This window comes from Tachyglossus aculeatus, chromosome 1 (assembly GCF_015852505.1).
Source record: "Tachyglossus aculeatus isolate mTacAcu1 chromosome 1, mTacAcu1.pri, whole genome shotgun sequence".
Classification (NCBI taxonomy): domain Eukaryota; kingdom Metazoa; phylum Chordata; class Mammalia; order Monotremata; family Tachyglossidae; genus Tachyglossus; species Tachyglossus aculeatus.
Window position 1 is genome coordinate 71,325,859 of NC_052066.1, and position 18,866 is coordinate 71,344,724.

General features: G+C 47.5%; 1 protein-coding gene across 2 annotated transcripts in view; it reads right to left on the reverse strand.

Moving 5' to 3' along the window:
• FYTTD1 (forty-two-three domain containing 1) overlaps window positions 1-17,751 on the reverse strand; it is a 59,158-nt gene extending 41,407 nt beyond the window's left edge. For both annotated transcript variants that reach the window (XM_038743297.1, XM_038743303.1), the window contains exon 1: window positions 17,627-17,751. In XM_038743297.1, coding sequence (XP_038599225.1) covers window positions 17,627-17,711 — 85 coding nt within the window. In that variant the 5' untranslated portion in view covers window positions 17,712-17,751. The remainder of the gene's footprint in view (window positions 1-17,626) is intronic.
• Between the last annotated feature and the right edge of the window lie 1,115 nt (window positions 17,752-18,866).

Consider the following 18,866-nt stretch of genomic DNA (forward strand, 5'->3'; position numbering starts at 1 on the left):
TGGAATACAAGATAATTATTCATTCATTCAATCGCATTTATTGAGCGCTTACTGTGTGCAGAGCACTGTACTAAGCGCTTGGGAAGTACAAGTCAGATAATGATGGTATTAGTAGCGCTTAAAATGTGCGAAGCACTATTCTAAGTGCTGGGGGGATACAAGGTGATCAGGTTGTCCCAAGTGGGGCTCACAGTCTCAATCCCCATTTTACAGATGAAGTAACTGAGGCACAGAAAAGTTAAGTGGCTTGCCCAAGGTCGCACAGCTGACAAGTGGCAGAGCCGGGATTCGAATCCATGAACACCGACTCCCAAGCCCTCGCTCCTTCCACTGAGCCACGCTGCTTCTCAATCAGGACAGGAGACAGTTCACGTCCCACATGGAGTTCACAGTTTAAGTAGCCATGTGACCCACATCCCAAGCGCTTAGTACAGTGCTCTGCACACAGTAAGCGCTCAATAAATACGATTGATGATGATTTACCTCGCAACCGCTGAATCAGTGTGATTTTCCCATAACACACAGCTCTTCAAGAACACATCTCCCACATTACAGGTGAACTCCTTGAACTTTTGAAACTTGGCTCACATTGCAATAGTACATGTAACCCATTTGAAGGGGAAGGATTTGAAACACTCCCACGCCCACCCTTCTGCAGGAATGAAGGATGGGTGAAAAAATACTTTAAAATGTTTTGGAATGTTGGGGATTTTATTGTTTCAAGACTGGGACGGGGAGGGTAAATTCTGATGCTTAAAATGTAGCAATTTTTAATGTATTTGACTTCCTCCCCTACACTGTTTCAAATTTCAATTTTTCGTATGTGTTGAAAGCCCTCTCGGCACGGTGCTGTGAACAAAAATATGTGCTCAACAGTCAATCGATCATATTTATTGAACACTTACTGTGTGCCGAACACTGTACTAAGCGCTTGGAAGAGTACCATATAACAGATTTGGTAGACATATTCCCTGCACAAAGGGAGCTACAAATATCACTAATAAGTGCTCTGCACACAGTAAGCGCTCAATAAATACGATTGATTAATAACAATTCCCTATTATATCTACTGATGGAACCTTCTTGAAAGTTACTAGGAATACGAAACAGATCAAAATTCTGCATTTTAGGAAATCCAGAAACCTTACACTTGGATTTATACCCTTTATTCACCCCATCCTCAGCCCCACAGAGGTCATGTACATTTCCATAACTTATTTTAATACGTCTCCCAAACTAGGCTGTATGTTCCTTATGGGAAGGGAATATGTCTACCCTCATACTGTACTCTCCCAACTGCTTAGTACAGGGTCCTGGAAACAGTAGGTGCTCAAAAAATCATTAATTTCCCAACCTCTCGGACCAAATATTCCCTTCAATACATGAGGGAAAAAAAGCGTAGTAAAATACAGAGAACAACAGAGTCTTACCCTGCCTTTTAACAAATCTAAAAAGATGGTGGGAATGACAAATTTCCTTTCAATCAATCAATCGTATTTATTGAGCGCTTACTGTGTGCAGAGCACTGTACTAAGCGCTTGGGAAGTACAAGTCAGCAACACATAGAGATGGTCCCTACCCAACAGCGGGCTCACAGTCTAGAAGGGGGAGACAGAGAACAAAACCAAACATACTAATAAAATAAAATAAATAGAATAGATATGTACAAGATAAATAAATAAATAAATAAAGAGAGTAATAAATAAATAGAGTATTTCTATTTTTATATATTTCTAGTATATTGTTATATCTCACTATTTTCTTTCTCTCTCTTATGGTATTTGTTAGGTGCTTACTATGTATCAGGCACTGTACTAAGCACTGGAGTATATAAAGCTAATCGGGTTGGACGCAGTCCACATCCCACATGGAGCTCACAGTCTTAATCCCCATTTTACAGATGAGGTAACTGAGGCCCAGAGAAGTGAAGTGTCTTGCCCTTGGTGACAGCAGAGAAGTGGAGGATCCGGGATCATCAATCATCATCATCATCAATCGTATTTATTGAGCGCTTACTATGTGCAGAGCACTGTACTAAGCACTTGGGAAGTACAAGTTGGTAACATATAGAGACAGTCCCTACCCAACAGTGGGCTCACAGTCTAAAAGGGGGAGACAGAGAACAAAACCAAACATACTAACAAAATAAAATAAATAGAATAGACATGTACAAGTAAAATACGTGGAGTAATAAATATGTACAAACATATATACATATATACAGGTGCTGGGGGGAAGGGAAGGAGGTAAGATGGGGGGGATGGGAGGGGGGCGAGGGGGAGAGGAAGGAAGGGGCTCAGTCTGGGAAGGCCTCCTGGAGGAGGTGAGCTCTCAGTAGGGCCTTGAAGGGAGGAAGGGAGCTGGGATTAGAACCCAGGTCCCTGTGACTCCTAGGACCCTGCTCTATCCACCAGAAATTCCTTTGCAATTTTCAAATGCTATATTCACCCCAAAATATAGTTAGTCCTTTAAATGGAATGACACTTCATTCTAAATCCAATTTAGTCATCTTGAAAATCAACGGCTACCCGAAAATTGTCAGGGATTCCATCCAATTGAAAAGGCCCTTCCACTCTAAACCAGTCCGAGAGAAACTCTGATGACCAACTGATTTAAAAGCAAAGCCACTAGAGAAATTATTCATTGAAGGTGAGAAAGGAACTTTGAAGCCGCTGCTAAAACACTAACTCGATTGGCTCTCTATCTCTTCAAACATTCACTTACCTTGATTCTTAATCTATCAGAAGCCAAAAACCTCTATACAATTAGATAGTGAGTGGACAGCTTGATGAACAAAAAAAGGGAAAATATAAATTGTGAGAATAACTTTTTCAATCAGATTTAGATTAAGTGATTAAAAGCAGTTTTTAGGCCCTGCGTATATGCAGCAAATCAAAGCTACAATAATAATAATGTTGGTATTTGTTAAGCGCTTACTGTGTGCCAAGCACTGTTCTAAGCGCTGGGGTAGATACAAGGTAATCAGGTTGTCCCACGTGGGGCTCACAGTCTCCATCCCCATTTAACAGAAGAGGGAACTGAGGCCCAGAGAAGTTAAGTGACTTGCCCAAGGTCACACAGCTGGCAAGTGGCGGAGCCAGGACTTGAACCCACGACCTCTGGCTCCACAGCCGGCGCTCTTTCCACTGAGCCACGCTGCTTCTCTGAATTATTACAGTGGCATAATAAAAATATTAAAAGTGATGATGATGGTATGTGTTAAGCGCTTACTACGTGCCAAGCACTGTTCTAAGCGCTGGGGGGATACATGTGGGGCTCACAGTCTCAATCCCCATTTTACAGATGAGGGAACTGAGGCACAGAGAAGAGAATAACTGTGGTATTTGTTAAGCGCTTACTATGTGCCAGGCACTCTACTAGGCTCTGGGGTAGGCATAAGGTTGGACCCAGTCCACACCACAAGTGGGGCTCACATTTTACAGAAAAGGTAACTGAGGCTCAGAAAAGTGAACTGACTTGCTTAAGGTCGCACAGACGGGTGGCGGAGCCAGAATTAGAACCCAGGTCCTTCCGACTCCCAGACCTGAGAGGGTGGTTCCTGTGGAGTGAAGGGGACGGAAGGAAGCCAGATTGGAGGGGGTCAAGGACAGAACTGGAGGAGAGGAATTTGAGACAGTGGGTACAGACACCTCGCTCAAGGAGTTCGGAGAAGAGTGGTAGGAGGGAGATGGGGGTAATATTGGAGGGAGATGTAATTAGCTGTATCAGGCCAATGCTAAATCCCAGCCACAGCTCATCACTTTCAGAGTCAATCAATTGTATTTACTGAGCGCTTCCTGTGTACAGTGCACTGTACTAAGCACTTGGGAGCGTACCATATAACAATACAACAGGGTTGGTAAACACGCTTCCTGCTCACAACATGCTTATGGTCTAGAGCAGAAAACAGGCGATCTAGCACGTCAATCAATCAATCAATCGTATTTATTGAGCGCTTACTGTGTGCAGAGCACTGTACTAAGCGCTTGGGAAGTACAAGTTGGCAACATATAGAGACAGTCCCTACCCAACAGTGGGCTCACAGTCTAAGAGGGGGAGACAGAGAACAAAACCAAACATACTAACAAAATAAAATAAACAGAATAGATATGTACAAGTAAAATAGAGTAATAAATATGTACAAACATATATACATATATACAGGTGCTGTGGGGAAGGGAAGGAGGTAAGATGGGGGGATGGAGAGGGGGACGAGGGGGAGGGGAAGGAAGGGGCTCAGTCTGGGAAGGCCTCCTGGAGGAGGTGAGCTCTCAGTAGGGCCTCGAAGGGAGGAAGAGAGCAAGCTTGGCGGATGGGCAGAGGGAAAGAGGGCATTCCAGGCCCGGGGGGGGATGAGGTGGGCCGGGGGTCGACGGCGGGACAGGCGAGAACGAGATACGGTGAGGAGATCAGCGGCGGAGGAGCGGAGGGTGCGGGCTGGGCTGGAGAGGAAGAGAAGGGAGGTGAGGTAGGAGGGGGTGAGGGGATGGACAGCCTTGAAGCCCAGGGTGAGGAGTTTCTGCCTGATGCGCAGATTGATCGGTAGCCACTGGAGATTTTTGAGGAGGGGAGCAACATGCCCAGAGCGTTTCTGGACAAAGACAATCCGGGCAGCAGCATGAAGTATGGATTGAAGTGGGGAGAGACACGAGGATGGGAGATCAGAGAGAAGGCTGATGCAGTAATCCAGATGGGATAGGATGAGAGCTTTGAACGAGCAGGGTAGCGGTATGGATGGAGAGGAAAGGGCGGATCTTGGCAATGTTGCGGAGCTGAGACCAGCTGTGCTTAAGGACAAGGCCCCGGAATGGCTTAATTGCTACTGATGGTGTGGAAAAGGTACTTCGTTCGTGACGTCTTTTACTTATTACTGTGCATTAACAGAAACAGAAGTCATGAAAATTAAACAATCCATTCAGTTCTCTTATAAATGACTTTGTAAGATGAAATGAAGGGGGTGGGGAAGAGAGACAGGTGAACGCTTTCCACATAAATGCCCCTCAATCCGACCCCATTCCTTTTCAATTTATCAAAACTCTTGCCCCTCCCTTCCTCCCTCACCACTATCTTCCAACTGTTTGCTCTCCAATGGCGGCTTCCCCACTGCTTTCTAACATGCCCTTGTCTCCCCTGTCCTAAAAAAGGTCCTCCTTTGACCCCACTGTTTCCTCCAGTATCACCCATCTCCCTCCTACCACTCTTCTCCAAACCCCTTGAGCAAGGTGTCTATACCCGCTGTCTCAAATTCCTCTCCTCCAATTCTGTCCTTGACCCCCTCCAATCTGGCTTCCTTCCGTCTCCTTCGCTCCACAGAAACCACCCTCTCAGAGGTCACCGATGGCTTCAACTACCACCTGTATGTGGACGATTCCCAAATCTGCATCTCCAGCCCTGATCTCTCTCCCTCTGGAGTCCCAAATTCCCTCTTGCCTTCAAGACATCTCTACTTGGAGATCCACCCATCACCACCAACTTAACATATCCAAAACAGAACTCTTTATCTTCCCACCCAAACCCTGTCCTCCCCCTGCCATTCCCATCACTGCAGAGGGCACCATTCACTCTTTCATTCATTCAATCGTATTTATTGAGTGCTTACTGTGTGCAGATCACTGTACTGAACGCTTGGGAAGTACAAGTCGGCAACATATAGAGTTGGTCCCTACCCAACAAGGGGCTCACAGTCTAGAAGGGGGAGACAGGCAACAAAACAAAACATGTAGACAGGTGTCAATACGATCAGAATAAATAGAATTATAGCTATACACACATCATTAAAAAATAGAGTAATAAATATTGTACAAATATACACAAGTGCTGTGGGGAGGGGAAGGGAGAAGGGCAGAGGGAGGGAGAGGGGTGATGGGGAGGGGAGGAGGAGAGGGAAAAGGGGGCTCAGTCTGGGAAGGCCTCCTGGGGGAGGTGAGCTCTCAGTAGGGCTTTGAAGGAAGGAAGAGAGCTAGCCTGGCGGATGGGCAGACGGAGGGCATTCCAGGCCAGAAGTAGGACGTGGGCCAGAGGTCAACGGCAGGACATGTGAGAACGAGGCCCAGTGAGGAGGTTACTGGCAGAGGAGGGAGGGGTGCGGGCTGGGTTGGAGAAGGAGAGAAGGGAGGTGAGGTAGGAGGGGGCGAGGGGATGGACAGCCTTGAGGCCGCGAGTGAGGAGTTTTTGCTTGATTCGAAGGTTGATAGGCAACCGCTGGAGATTTTTGAGGAGAGGAGTGACATGCCCAGAGCGTTTCTGTACACGGATAATCTGGGCAGCAGACTGAAGCATAGACTGAAGTGGAGAGAGACAGGAAGATGAGAGATCATAAAGGAGACTGACGCAGTAATCCAGTCAGGATAGGACGAGAAACTGAAGGAGCAAGGTAGCGGTTTGGATGGAGAGGAAAGGGCAGATCTTGGCGATGTTGCGGAGGTGAGACCGGCAGGTTTTGGTGACAGATTGGATGTGTGGGCTGAATGAGAGAGCAGAGTCAAGGATGACACCAAGGTTGCGGGCTTGTGAGACAGGAAGGATGGTAGTGCCGTCTTCAGTGACAGGAAAGTCAGGGAGAGGGCAGGGTTTGGGAGGGAAGATAAGGAGCTCAGTCTTGGACATGTTGAGTTTTAGATGGCAGGCAGACATCCAGGTGGAGATGTCCTGAAAGCAGGAGGAGATACGAGCTTGGAGGGAGGGAGGGAGAACAAGGGTGGAGATGTAAATTTGGGTGTCATCAGCGTAGAGATGATAATTGAAGCCGTGGGAATGAATGAATTCACCAAGGGAGTGAGTGTAGATGGAGAACAGAAGGGGACCAAGAACTGACCCTTGAGGAACCCCTACAGTAAGGGGATGGGAGGGAGAGGAGGAGCCCGCAGAAGAGACTGAGAATGAACGACCGGAGAGATAAGAGGAGAACCGGGAGAGGACGGAGTCTGTGAAGCCAAGGTTGGATAGCGTGTTGAGGAGAAGGGGGTGGTCCACAGTGTCGAAGGCAGCTGAGAGGTCAAGGAGGATTAGGACCGAGTAGGAGCCGTTGGATTTGGCAAGCAGGAGGTCACTGGTGACCTTTGAGAGGGCAGTTTCAGCGGAGTGGAGGGGACGGAATCCATACTGGAGGAGGTCTAGGAGAGAGCTGGAGCTGGTCACCATCCTTTCTGTCTCACAAGCCCATAACCTGGGTGCTATCCCTGCCTCCTCTCTCTCATTCAACCCACATAGTCAATCCACCACTAAATCCTGTCGGTCCCACCCTCACAACATCACTAAAATGCACCTTTTCCTCTCCATTCAAACTGCTACCATGTTGACACAATCACTCATCCTATCCCGCCTGGATTACGGAATCAGCTTCCTTGCTGACCTCCCATTCATTCATTCATTCGTATTTATTGAGCGCTTACTGTGTGCAGAGCACTGTGATTAGCGCCTGGGAAGTACAAATCGACAACATACAGAGACAGTCCCTACCCATCAATGGGCTCACAGTCTAGAAGGGGGAGACAGACAACTAAACAAGTCCCAACCTCCTGCCTCTCCACACTCTGGTTCATTCATTCATTCAATCATATTTATTGAGCACTTACTGGGTGCAGAGCACTGTACTAAGCACTTGGGAAGTTGGGAAGTTGGCAACATATAGACACGGTCCCTACCCGACAACGGGCTCACAGTCTAGAAGGGGGAGACATACAACAAAACAGAACATATTAACAAAATAAAATAAATACGACTGATTGATTGAGGCTTGGAAAAGTTAAGTTCAGTTGTATTTATTGAGCACTTTACTGTGTGCACAGCACTGTACTAAGCGCTTGGGAAGTACAAGTTGGCAACATATAGACACAGTCCCTACCCGACAACGGGCTCACAGTCTAGAAGGGGGAGACAGACAACAAAACAAAACAAGTGGACAGGTGCCAAGTCACCAGAATAAATAAAAATAAAGCTGGATACACATCATTAACAAAATAAATAGAATAGTAAATATGTACAAGTAAAATACCCCAAGCGCTTAGTACAGTGCTCTGCACACAGTAAGCGCTCAATAAATACGATTGAATGAATGAATATATAGAGTAATATATCTGTACAAACATATATACAGGTGCTGTGGGGAGGGGAAGGAGGTAGGGCGGGGGGGATGGGGAGGAGGAGAGGAAAAAGGGGGCTCAGTCTGGGGTTCATACTTCACTCTGCTGCCCGGATCACTTTTCTACAAAATAGTGCAGGACACGTCTCCCCACTGTTCAGAAAACTCCAGAGGTTGCCCGCCCACTTTCACATCAAACCAAAAATTCTTACCATGGGCTTTAAAGCAGTCAATCACCTTGCCCCCTCCTACTTCACCTCGCTATTCTACTACAACCCAGCCTGCCCACTTCGCTCCTCTAGTGCAGTGCTTCCCTTCTCCCTGTGCCTCATTCTCGCCTATCTCACAGCCGACCCCTGGCCCACGTCCTGCTTCTGGCCTGGAACGCCCTCTCTCCTCAAAGCCGCCCCATCATCATCATCATCATCATCAATCGTATTTATTGAGCGCTTACTATGTGCAGAGCACCGTACTAAGCGCTTGGGAAGTACAAATCGGCAACACAATTTCTCTTCCCGCTTCAAACCCTTACTGAAGGCATATCTCCTCTCAGAGGCCTTCCCTGACTAAGCATCCCCTTTCCTCTTTTCCCACTCCCTCCCGCGTTGCCCTGACTTGCTCCCTTTGTCCTTCCCCAGCTCAACTGCACTTACGTACATAGCTGTCATTTATATTAAAGTCCAACTCCCCCCCGCCCCCCTCCCAGACTGTGAGCTCATGTGTGCAGGGAATGTGTCAGTTTATTGTTGTAGTGTACTCTCCCAAGCGCTTAGCACAGTGCTCTGCACACAGTAAGCGCTCAATCTGATTGAATGACTTAAACGAATGAATAAACAAATGAAAAGTTCCAGACAGGAAAAGGGACTCGTCTACATGACTGTTTCAGGAGATACGAACCCCAGTAGGCCCATGATTAAGAGTAACTCAATAAAATGGACACACCTGATGTAGTCATCACACATCAGTGAAGTCTGGACACACCAGATCCAAATATATATATATATGCCTGGAACAACGTTATTTTACAACCATCTCCACGGCATATCACACATCCCATGTTATTCAAGCCAAAACTTCAATCCCATTTTCAAGGCCTGGTAACTCCTACTTTTATTCATTCATTCACTTGTACTTATTAAGCACTTCCTGTGTGCAGAGTACTGTACTAAGCACTTGGGGAAGTACAATACAACGATAAACAGCAACATTCCCTGCCCACAACGGGCTCACAGTCTAGAGAGGGGGGAGACAGACATCAGTATCTACAGGATGGTTGAACTAACCCTGGGCATAGGCACCTGGCGTTCGATGCCAGATGAGCCAAGGTCTCCACTGGCATTTAACTGCCAATGAGACTGGTCCTGAGCACCGGCGGGGTGCTATCTTTTCTGAAGTCCCCAACTATAACAATAACAATAATAATAATAATGGCATTTGTTAAACACTTACTATGTGCTAAGCACTGGGGGGGATACAAGGTGATCAGGTTGTCCCATGTGGGGCTCACAATCTTCATCCCCATTTGACAGATGAGGGAACTGAGGAACAGAGAAGTGAAGTGACAAGCCCAAGGTCACACAGCAGACATGTGGCAGAGCCGGGATTAGAACCCATGACCTCTAGACTCCCAAGCCCGTGCTCTTTCCACTGAGCCACGCTGCTTCTTGACTGTAAGCTCGTTGTGGGAGAGGAATGTGCCTGTTTAATGCTGTATTGCACTCTCCCAAGCACCTAGTCCAGTGCTCTGCGCACAGTAAGCGCTCAACAAATACGACTGAATGAATACTGAATGGCCTATACAGGAACCAGCCAGTCCTCTCCCTAAGGATATCGGGCTCTTTGGCCCCCTCCAACTCCTCCTCCTACTATAGTCCATTTAATAGTAATAATAATAATAATAATAATAATAATAATAATAATAGTTGCATTTGTTAAGCACTTACTATAGTACAGTGCTCTGCATACAGTCAAGCGCTCAATAAATACGATTGAATGAATGAATGAATGTGCCAAGCACTGGGGTAGATACAACAACAATAATAGTGATGGTGGTACTTGTTAAGCGCTTACTATGTGCCAAGCGCTGTTCTAAGCAATGGGTTATATACAGGGTAATCAGGTTGTCCCACGTGGAGCTCACAGTTTTAATCCCCATTTTACAGATGAAGTAACTGAGGCCCAAATAAGTGAAGAAGCTTGTCCAAGTTCACACGGCAGACAAGTGGCAGAGCCGGGATTAATAATAATAATAATGGTAGTCATTAAACGCTTACTATTTGTCAAGCACTGTTCTAAGCGCTGGGGTAGATACAAGGTGATCAGGTTGTCCCACGTGGGGCTCACAGGCTTCATCCCCATTTTACAGTTGAGGTAAATGAGGCGCAGAGAAGTGAAGTGACTTGCCCCAAGTCACACAGCTGACAAGTGTTGGAGCCGGGATCTGAACCCACGACCTCTGACTCCCAAACCTGTGCTCTTTCCACTGAGCCACGCTGGCCTCTGCTCCTCCTCCCCTCCCCATCGCTTCCTTCCATTCCCCCTTCCCCTCCCCACAGCACTTGTATATCAATCAATCAATCGTATTTATTGAGCACTTACTGTGTGCAGAGCACTGTACTAAGCGCTTGGGAAGTACAAGATGGCAACATATAGAGACGGTCCCTACTCAACAGTGGGCTCACAGTCGTATATGCAATTCTACATATTTATTACTCGATCGATTTTATTTGTATACATTTCTCTTATTTACTTTATCAACGATGTGTATATAGCTACAATTCAATCGATCTATTTTAATGGCATTGATGCCTGTCTACTTGTTTTGTTTTGTTATCCGTCTCCCCCTACTAATAATAATAATAATAATAATAATAATAATAATGTTGGCATTTGTTAAGCGCTTACTATGTGCAAAGCACTGTTCTAAGTGCTGGGGGCGGGGTACAAAGTGATCAGGTTGTCCCACGTGGGGCTCACAGTCTTAGTCCCCATTTTACAGGTGAGGTACCTGAGGCTCAGAGAAGTGAAGTGACTTGCCCAAGGTCACACAGCAGACATGTGGCGGAGCCGGGATTCGAACCCATGACCTCTGACTCCAAAGCCCATGCTCTTTCCACTGAGCCACGCTGCTTCTCCAATGATGGTATTTGTTAAGCACTTCCTTTGCACCAAACACTGTTCTAAGCGCTGGGGGGAATCAGGTTGTCCCACGTGGGGCTCACAGTCTTCATCCCCATTTTACAGATGAGGGAACTGAGGCCCAGAGAAGTGAAGTGACTTGCCCAGCGTCACACCGCAGACAAGTGGCAGAGGCGGAATTCGAACCCACAACCTGACTCCCAAGCCCGTTGTTGGGTTGGGACTGTCTCTATCTGTTGAACTGTACTTCCCAAGTGCTCAGTCCAGTGCTCTGTAAAGCAGCGTGGATCAGTGGAAAGAGCCCGGGCTTTGCAGTCAGCGGTCATGGGTTCAAATCCTGGCTCTGCCAATTGCCAGCTGGGTGACTTTGGGCAAGTCACTTCACTTCTCTGGGCCTCAGTTCCCTCATCTGTCAAATGGGGATGAAGACTGTGAGCCCCCCGTGCGACAACCTGATCACCTTGTAACCTCCCCAGCGCTTAGAACAGTGCTTTGCACACAGTAAGCGCTTAATAAATGCTATCACTATTATTAGTAGTAGTAGTAAGCGCTCAATCAATACGATTGCGTGAATCAGCGTGGCTCAGTGGAAAGAGCCCGGGCTTGGGAGTCAGAGGTCATGGGTTCATTCATTCATTCATTCAATCGTATTTATTGAGCGCTTACTGTGTGCAGAGCACTGTACTAAGCGCTTGGGAAGTACAAGTTGGCAACATATAGAGACGGTCCCTACCCAACAGCGGGTTCACAGTCTAGAAGGGGGAGACAGACAACAAAACATATTAACAAAATAAAATAAGTAGAATATGTACAAGTAAAATAACCAGAGTAATAAATACGTACAAACATATATCCATATATACAGGTGCTGTGGGGGTGGGGAGGAGGTAAGACGGGGGGGTGGGGAAGGGGAAGAGGGGGAGAGGAAGGGGGGGCTCAGTCTGGGTTCTAATCCCGCCTCTGCCACGTGTCTGCTGTGTGACCTTGGGCAAGTCACTTCACTTCTCTGGGCCTCAGTTACCCCATCTGTAAAATGGGGATGAAGACCGTGAGCCCCCTGTGGGACAACCTGATCACCTTGTAACCTCCCCAGCGCTTAGAACAGTGCTTTGCACAGAGTAAGCGCTTAATAAACGCTATCATTTAGTAGTAGTAGTAGTAGTAAGCGCAATCAATACGATTGCATGAATCAGCATGGCTCAGTGGAAAGAGCCCGGGCTTGGGAGTCAGAGGTCATGGGTTCTAATCTCAGCTCCGCCACTTGTCTGCTGTGTGACCTTGGACAAGTCACTTCACTTCCCTGGGCCTCAGTTACCCCATCTGTAAAATGGGGCTGAAGACTGTGAGCCCCCCCCCCCCATGGGACAACCTGATCACCCTGTAACCTCCCAAGCGCTTGGAACAGTGCTTTGCAAACAGTAAGCGCTTAATAAACGCTACCATTATTGGTAGTAGTAAGCGCTCAATAAATACAACTGCATTATATGTTGCCAACTTGTACTTCCCAAGCGCTTAGTACAGTGCTCTGCACACAGTAAGCGCTCAATAAATACGATTGACAATGATGATGAATCAGCATGGCTCAGTGGAAAGAGTCCAGGCTTGGGAGTCGGAGGTCATGGGTTCTAATCTCAGCTCCACCCCTTGTCTGCTGTGTGACCTTGGGCAAGTCACTTCACTTCTCTGGGCCTCAGTTACCCCATCTGTAAAATGGGGATTAAGGCTGTGAGGCCCCCCTGTGGGACAACCTGATCACCCTGTAACCTCCCCAGCGCTTGGAACAGTGTTTTGCACCTAGTAAGCACTTAACAAAGGCCATCATTATTATTATTGTTGAATGAATGAACTTACTGAATGAATGAATGACTACATATTTACTATTCTATTTATTTTATCTTGTTAATATGTTTTGTTTAGTTGTCTGTCTCCCCCTTCTAGACTGCTGAGCCCGTTGTGGGGTAGGGACCACCTCTATATGTTGCCAACTTGTACTTCCCAAGCGTTTAGTACAGTGCTCTGCACACAGTAAGCGCTCAATAAATACGATTGAATGAATGACCGTCTCTACATGTTGCCAACTTGTACTTCCCAAGCGCTTAGTCCAGTGCTCTGCACACAGTAAGCACTCAATGAATACGAATGAATGAATGAATGACCGTCACTATATGTTACCAACTTGTACTTCCCAAGCGCTTAGTCCAGTGCTCTGCACACAGTAAGCGCTCAATAAATACGATTGAATGAATTAATTAATGAATAACCGTCTCTATATGTTGCCCACTTGTACTTCCCAAGAGCTTAGTCCAGTGCTCTGCACACAGGAAGCGCTCAATAAATACGATTGAATGAATTAATTAATGAATAACCGCCTCTCGATGCTGCCAACTTGGACTTCCCAAGCGCTTAGTCAAGTGCTCTGCACACAGTAAGCGCTCAATAAGTACGATTGAATGAATTAATTAATGAATGACCGTCTCCCTATGTTGCCCACTTGGACTTCCCAAGCACTTAACCCAGTGCTCTGCACACAGGAAGCGCTCAATAAATACGACTAGAATGAATGAATTACCGTCTCTATATGTGGTTAACTTGTACTTCCCAAGCGCTTAGTCCAGTGCTCTGCACACAGTAAGCGCTCAATAAATACGAATGAATTACCATCTCTATATGTTGCCCACTTGTACTTCCCAAGCGCTTAGTCCAGTGCTCTGCACCCAGTAAGCACTGAATAAATGCGATTGAATGAGTGAATGAATGACTGCCTGCCATCCCCCCATCTTACCTCCTTCCCTTCCCAACAGCACCTGTATATACGTATATATGTTTGTACATATTTATTACTCTATTTATTTATTTATTTTACTTATACATATCTATTCTATTTATTTTATTTTGTTAGTATGTTTGGTTTTGTTGTCTGTCTCCCCCTTCCAGACTGTGAGCCCACTGTTGGGTAGGGACCGTCTCTAGATGTTGCCCACTTGTCCTTCCCGGGCGCTTAGTCCAGTGCTCTGCACACAGGAAGCGCTCAATAAATACGATTGAATGAATTAATGAACGACCGTCTCTCTATGTTGCCGACTTGTACTTCCCAAGCGCTTAGTCCAGTGCTCTGCACACAGGAAGCGCTCAATAAATACGACTGATTGAATGAATGAATGAATGACCGCCTCTCTATGTTGCCCACTTGGACTTCCCAAGCACTTAGTCCAGTGCTCTGCACACAGGAAGCGCTCAATAAATACGATTAATTGAATGAATTAATGAATGACCGTCTCTATATGTGGCCCACTTGAACTTCCCAAGCGCTTAGTCCAGTGCTCTGCACACAGTAAGCGCTCAATAAATACTAGAATGAATGAATGACCGTCATTCTATGTGGCCCACTTGGACTTCCCAAGCGCTTAGTCCAGTGCTCTGCACACAGTAAGCGCTCAATAAATACTAGAATGAATGAATGACCATCATTCTATGTGGCCCACTTGGACTTCCCAAGCGCTTAGCCCAGTGCTCTGCACACAGGAAGCGCTCAATAAATACGACCAGAATGAATGAATGACCGTCTCTATATGTTGCCAACTTGGGCTTCCCAAGCGCTTAGTCCAGTGCTCTGCACACAGTAAGCGCTCAAAAAATACGACAATGAATTAATGAATGACCGTCTCTCTATGTTGCCCACCTGTACTTCCCAAGCGCTTAGCCCAGTGCTCTGCACACAGGAAGCGCTCAATAAACACGACTGAATGAATGAATGACCGTCTCTATATGTGGCCCACTTGTACTTTCCAAAGCGCTTAGCCCAGTGCTCTGCACACAGTAAGCGCTCAGTAAGTACGACTGAATGAATTAATGAATGACCATCTCTATATGTGGCCCACTTGTACTTCCCAAAGCGCTTAGCCCAGTGCTCTGCATACAGTAAGCGCTCAATAAATACGATTGAATGAATGAATGACCGTCTCTCTATGTGGCCCACTTGTCCTTCCCAAGCGCTTAGCCCAGTGCTCTGCACACAGGAAGCGCTCAATAAATACGACCAGAATGAATGAATGACCGTCTCTATATGTGGCCCACTTGAACTTCCCAAGCGCTTAGTCCAGTGCTCTGCACACAGGAAGCGGTCAATAAATACGACTGAATGAATGAATGAATGACCGTCTACGTTGCCCACTTGTACTTCCCAAGCGCTCAGCCCAGTGCTCTGCACACAGTAAGCGCTCAATAAGTACGACTGAATGAATGAATGAATGACCGTCTACGTTGCCCACTTGTCCTTCCCAAGCGCTTAGTCCAGTGCTCTGCACACAGGAAGCGGTCAATAAATACGACTGAATGAATGAATGAATGACCGTCTCTGTTGCCGACTTGTACTTCCCAAGCGCTTAGCCCAGTGCTCTGCACACAGTAAGCGCTCAATAAGTATGACTGAATGAATGAATGAATGACCGTCTACATTGCCAACTTGTCCTTCCCAAGCGCTTAGTCCAGTGCTCTGCACACAGTAAGCGCTCAATAAATACGACTGAATGAATGACCGTCTCTCTATGTGGCCCACTTGAACTTCCCAAGCGCTTAGTCCAGTGCTCTGCACACAGGAAGCGCTCCATAAATACGATTGAATGAATGAATGAATGACCACCTCTCTATGTTGCCCACTTGGACTTCCCAAGCACTTAGTCCAGTGCTCTGCACACAGGAAGCGCTCAATAAATACGACTGAATGAATGAATGACCGTCTCTCTATGTGGCCCACTTGAACTTCCCAAGCGCTTAGCCCAGTGCTCTGCACACTGTAAGCGCTCAATAAACACGACTGAATGAATGAATATGTTGCCCACTTGTACTTCCCAGGCGCTTAGTCCAGTGCTCTGCACACAGGCAGCGCTCAATAAATACGACCAGAATGAATGAATGACCGTCTCTCTATGTGGCCCACTTGAACTTCCCAAGCGCTTAGTCCAGTGCTCTGCACACAGTAAGCGCTCAATAAGTACGACTAGAATGAATGAATGACCGTCTCTCTATGCGGCCCACTTGGATTTCCCAAGCGCTTAGTCCAGTGCTCTGCACACAGTAAGCGCTCAATAAATACGACTGAATGAATGACCGTCTCTCTATATGGCCCACTTGAACTTCCCAAGCGCTTAGTCCAGTGCTCTGCACACAGGAAGCGCTCCATAAATACGATTGAATGAATGAATGAATGACCACCTCTCTATGTTGCCCACTTGAACTTCCCAAGCGCTTAGTCCAGTGCTCTGCACACAGGAAGCGCTCCATAAATACGATTGAATGAATGAATGAATGACCACCTCTCTATGTTGCCCACTTGGACTTCCCAAGCACTTAGTCCAGTGCTCTGCACATAGGAAGCGCTCAATAAATACGACTGAATGAATGAATGACCGTCTCTCTATGTGGCCCACTTGAACTTCCCAAGCGCTTAGCCCAGTGCTCTGCACACAGGAAGCGCTCAATAAATACGACCAGAATGAATGAATGACCGTCTCTCTATGTGGCCCACTTGAACTTCCCAAGCGCTTAGTCCAGTGCTCTGCACATACAGTAAGCGCTCAATAAATACGACTGAATGAATGAATGACCGCCTCTCTATGTGGCCCACTTGTCCTTCCCAAGCGCTTAGCCCAGTGCTCTGCACACAGGAAGCGCTCAATAAATACGACTAGAATGAATGAATGACCGTCTCTATATGAGGCCCACTTGTCCTTCCCAAGCGCTTAGTCCAGTGCTCTGCACACAGTAAGCGCTCAATAAATACTAGAATGAATGAATGACCGTCATTCTATGTGGCCCACTTGGACTTCCCAAGCGCTTAGTCCAGTGCTCTGCACACAGGAAGCGCTCAATAAGTACGACTAGAATGAATGAATGACCGTCTCTATGTGTTGCCAACTTGTCCTTCCCAAGCGCTTAGTCCAGTGCTCTGCACACAGTAAGCGCTCAATAAGTACGACTAGAATGAATGAATGACCGTCTCTCTATGCGGCCCACTTGTCCTTCCCAAGCGCTTAGCCCAGTGCTCTGCACACAGGAAGCGCTCAATAAATACGACTGAACGAATGAATGACCGTCTCTCTATGTGGCCCACTTGTACTTTCCAAAGCGCTTAGCCCAGTGCTCTGCACACAGGAAGCGCTCAATAAAGACGACTGAATGAATGAATGACTGCCCGCCTGAGGAGGCGCCCCCCGCGCAGGCGCACACTTGGTTCGCCCCAAACCGCCGCACTGGCGCGCGCCCCCTCTCCCCCTCGGCCCCCCCCACGGGTGCGCGCGCAGCCGTCCGTCCGTCCGTCCCCGGTTTGGTCTGGCCCAGCCCGGACCCGGGCCGTCCGTTGGTCCGTCGGTCCGTCGGCCCGTCGGTCGGTCCGCCGGTCCGTCCCCTCACCCAGCGACATGTCAATCTTCTCGAGGTTCTCCTGTCGGGGCGGTTTCCTCAGCGAGCCCGCCGGCCCAAAGCCGAAGCCGTCCATGACTGGGACGGGAGGGCTCCGCCGCCTCAGACGCCGTCCGCCCCGGCCCGGCGACGCGGGCGCAATGCGCTTGCGCCGCGGCCCGCGCGCGCCTCTCCGCCAACGTGGGCGGGGCGACGCGCCGCCAACGCGCATGCGCATCGGGCCCTCCCAACCGACGCGGGGCCAACGCGCATGCGCATCGGGCCCTCCAAGCCGACACGGGGAGGGCGACGCGGGGCCAACGCGCGTGCGCCGCGGCCCCCGCCCAACCAACGCGGGGAGGGTGACGCGCATGCGTTAGAGAAGCAGCGTGCTTCATTCATTCGTTCAATCGTATTTATTGAGCGCTTACTATGTGCAGAACACTGTACTAAGCGCTTGGGAAGTACAAGTTGGCAACATATAGAGACTGTCATTCATTCATTCAATCGTATTTATTGAGCACTTACTGTGTGCAGAGCACTGGACTAAGTGCTTGCGAAGTACAAGTTGGCAACATATAGTGATGGTCATTCATTCATTCAATCGTATTTATTGAACGCTTACAGTGTGCAGAACACTGTACCAAATGCTTGCGAAGTTCAAGTTGGCAACATATAGAGACGGTCATTCATTCATTCAATCGTACTTATTGAATGCTTACTGTGTGCAGAGCACTGGACTAAGTGCTTGGGAAGTACAGGTTGGCAACATATAGAGACGGTCATTCATTCAATCGTATTTATTGAGCGCTTACTGTGTGCAGAGCACTAGACTAAGCGCTTGGGAAGTACAAGTTGGCAACATATAGAGACGGTCATTCATTCATTCAATCGTACTTATTGAATGCTTACTGTGTGCAGAGCACTGGACTAAGTGCTTGGGAAGTACAGGTTGGCAACATATAGAGACGGTCATTCATTCAATCGTATTTATTGAGCGCTTACTGTGTGCAGAGCACTAGACTAAGCGCTTGGGAAGTACAAGTTGGCAACATATAGAGACGGTCATTCATTCATTCAATTGTACTTATTGAATGCTTACTGTGTGCAGAGCACTGGACTAAGTGCTTGGGAAGTACAGGTTGGCAACATATAGAGACGGTCATTCATTCAATCGTATTTATTGAGCGCTTACTGTGTGCAGAGCACTAGACTAAGCGCCTGGGAAGTACAAGTTGGCAACATATAGAGA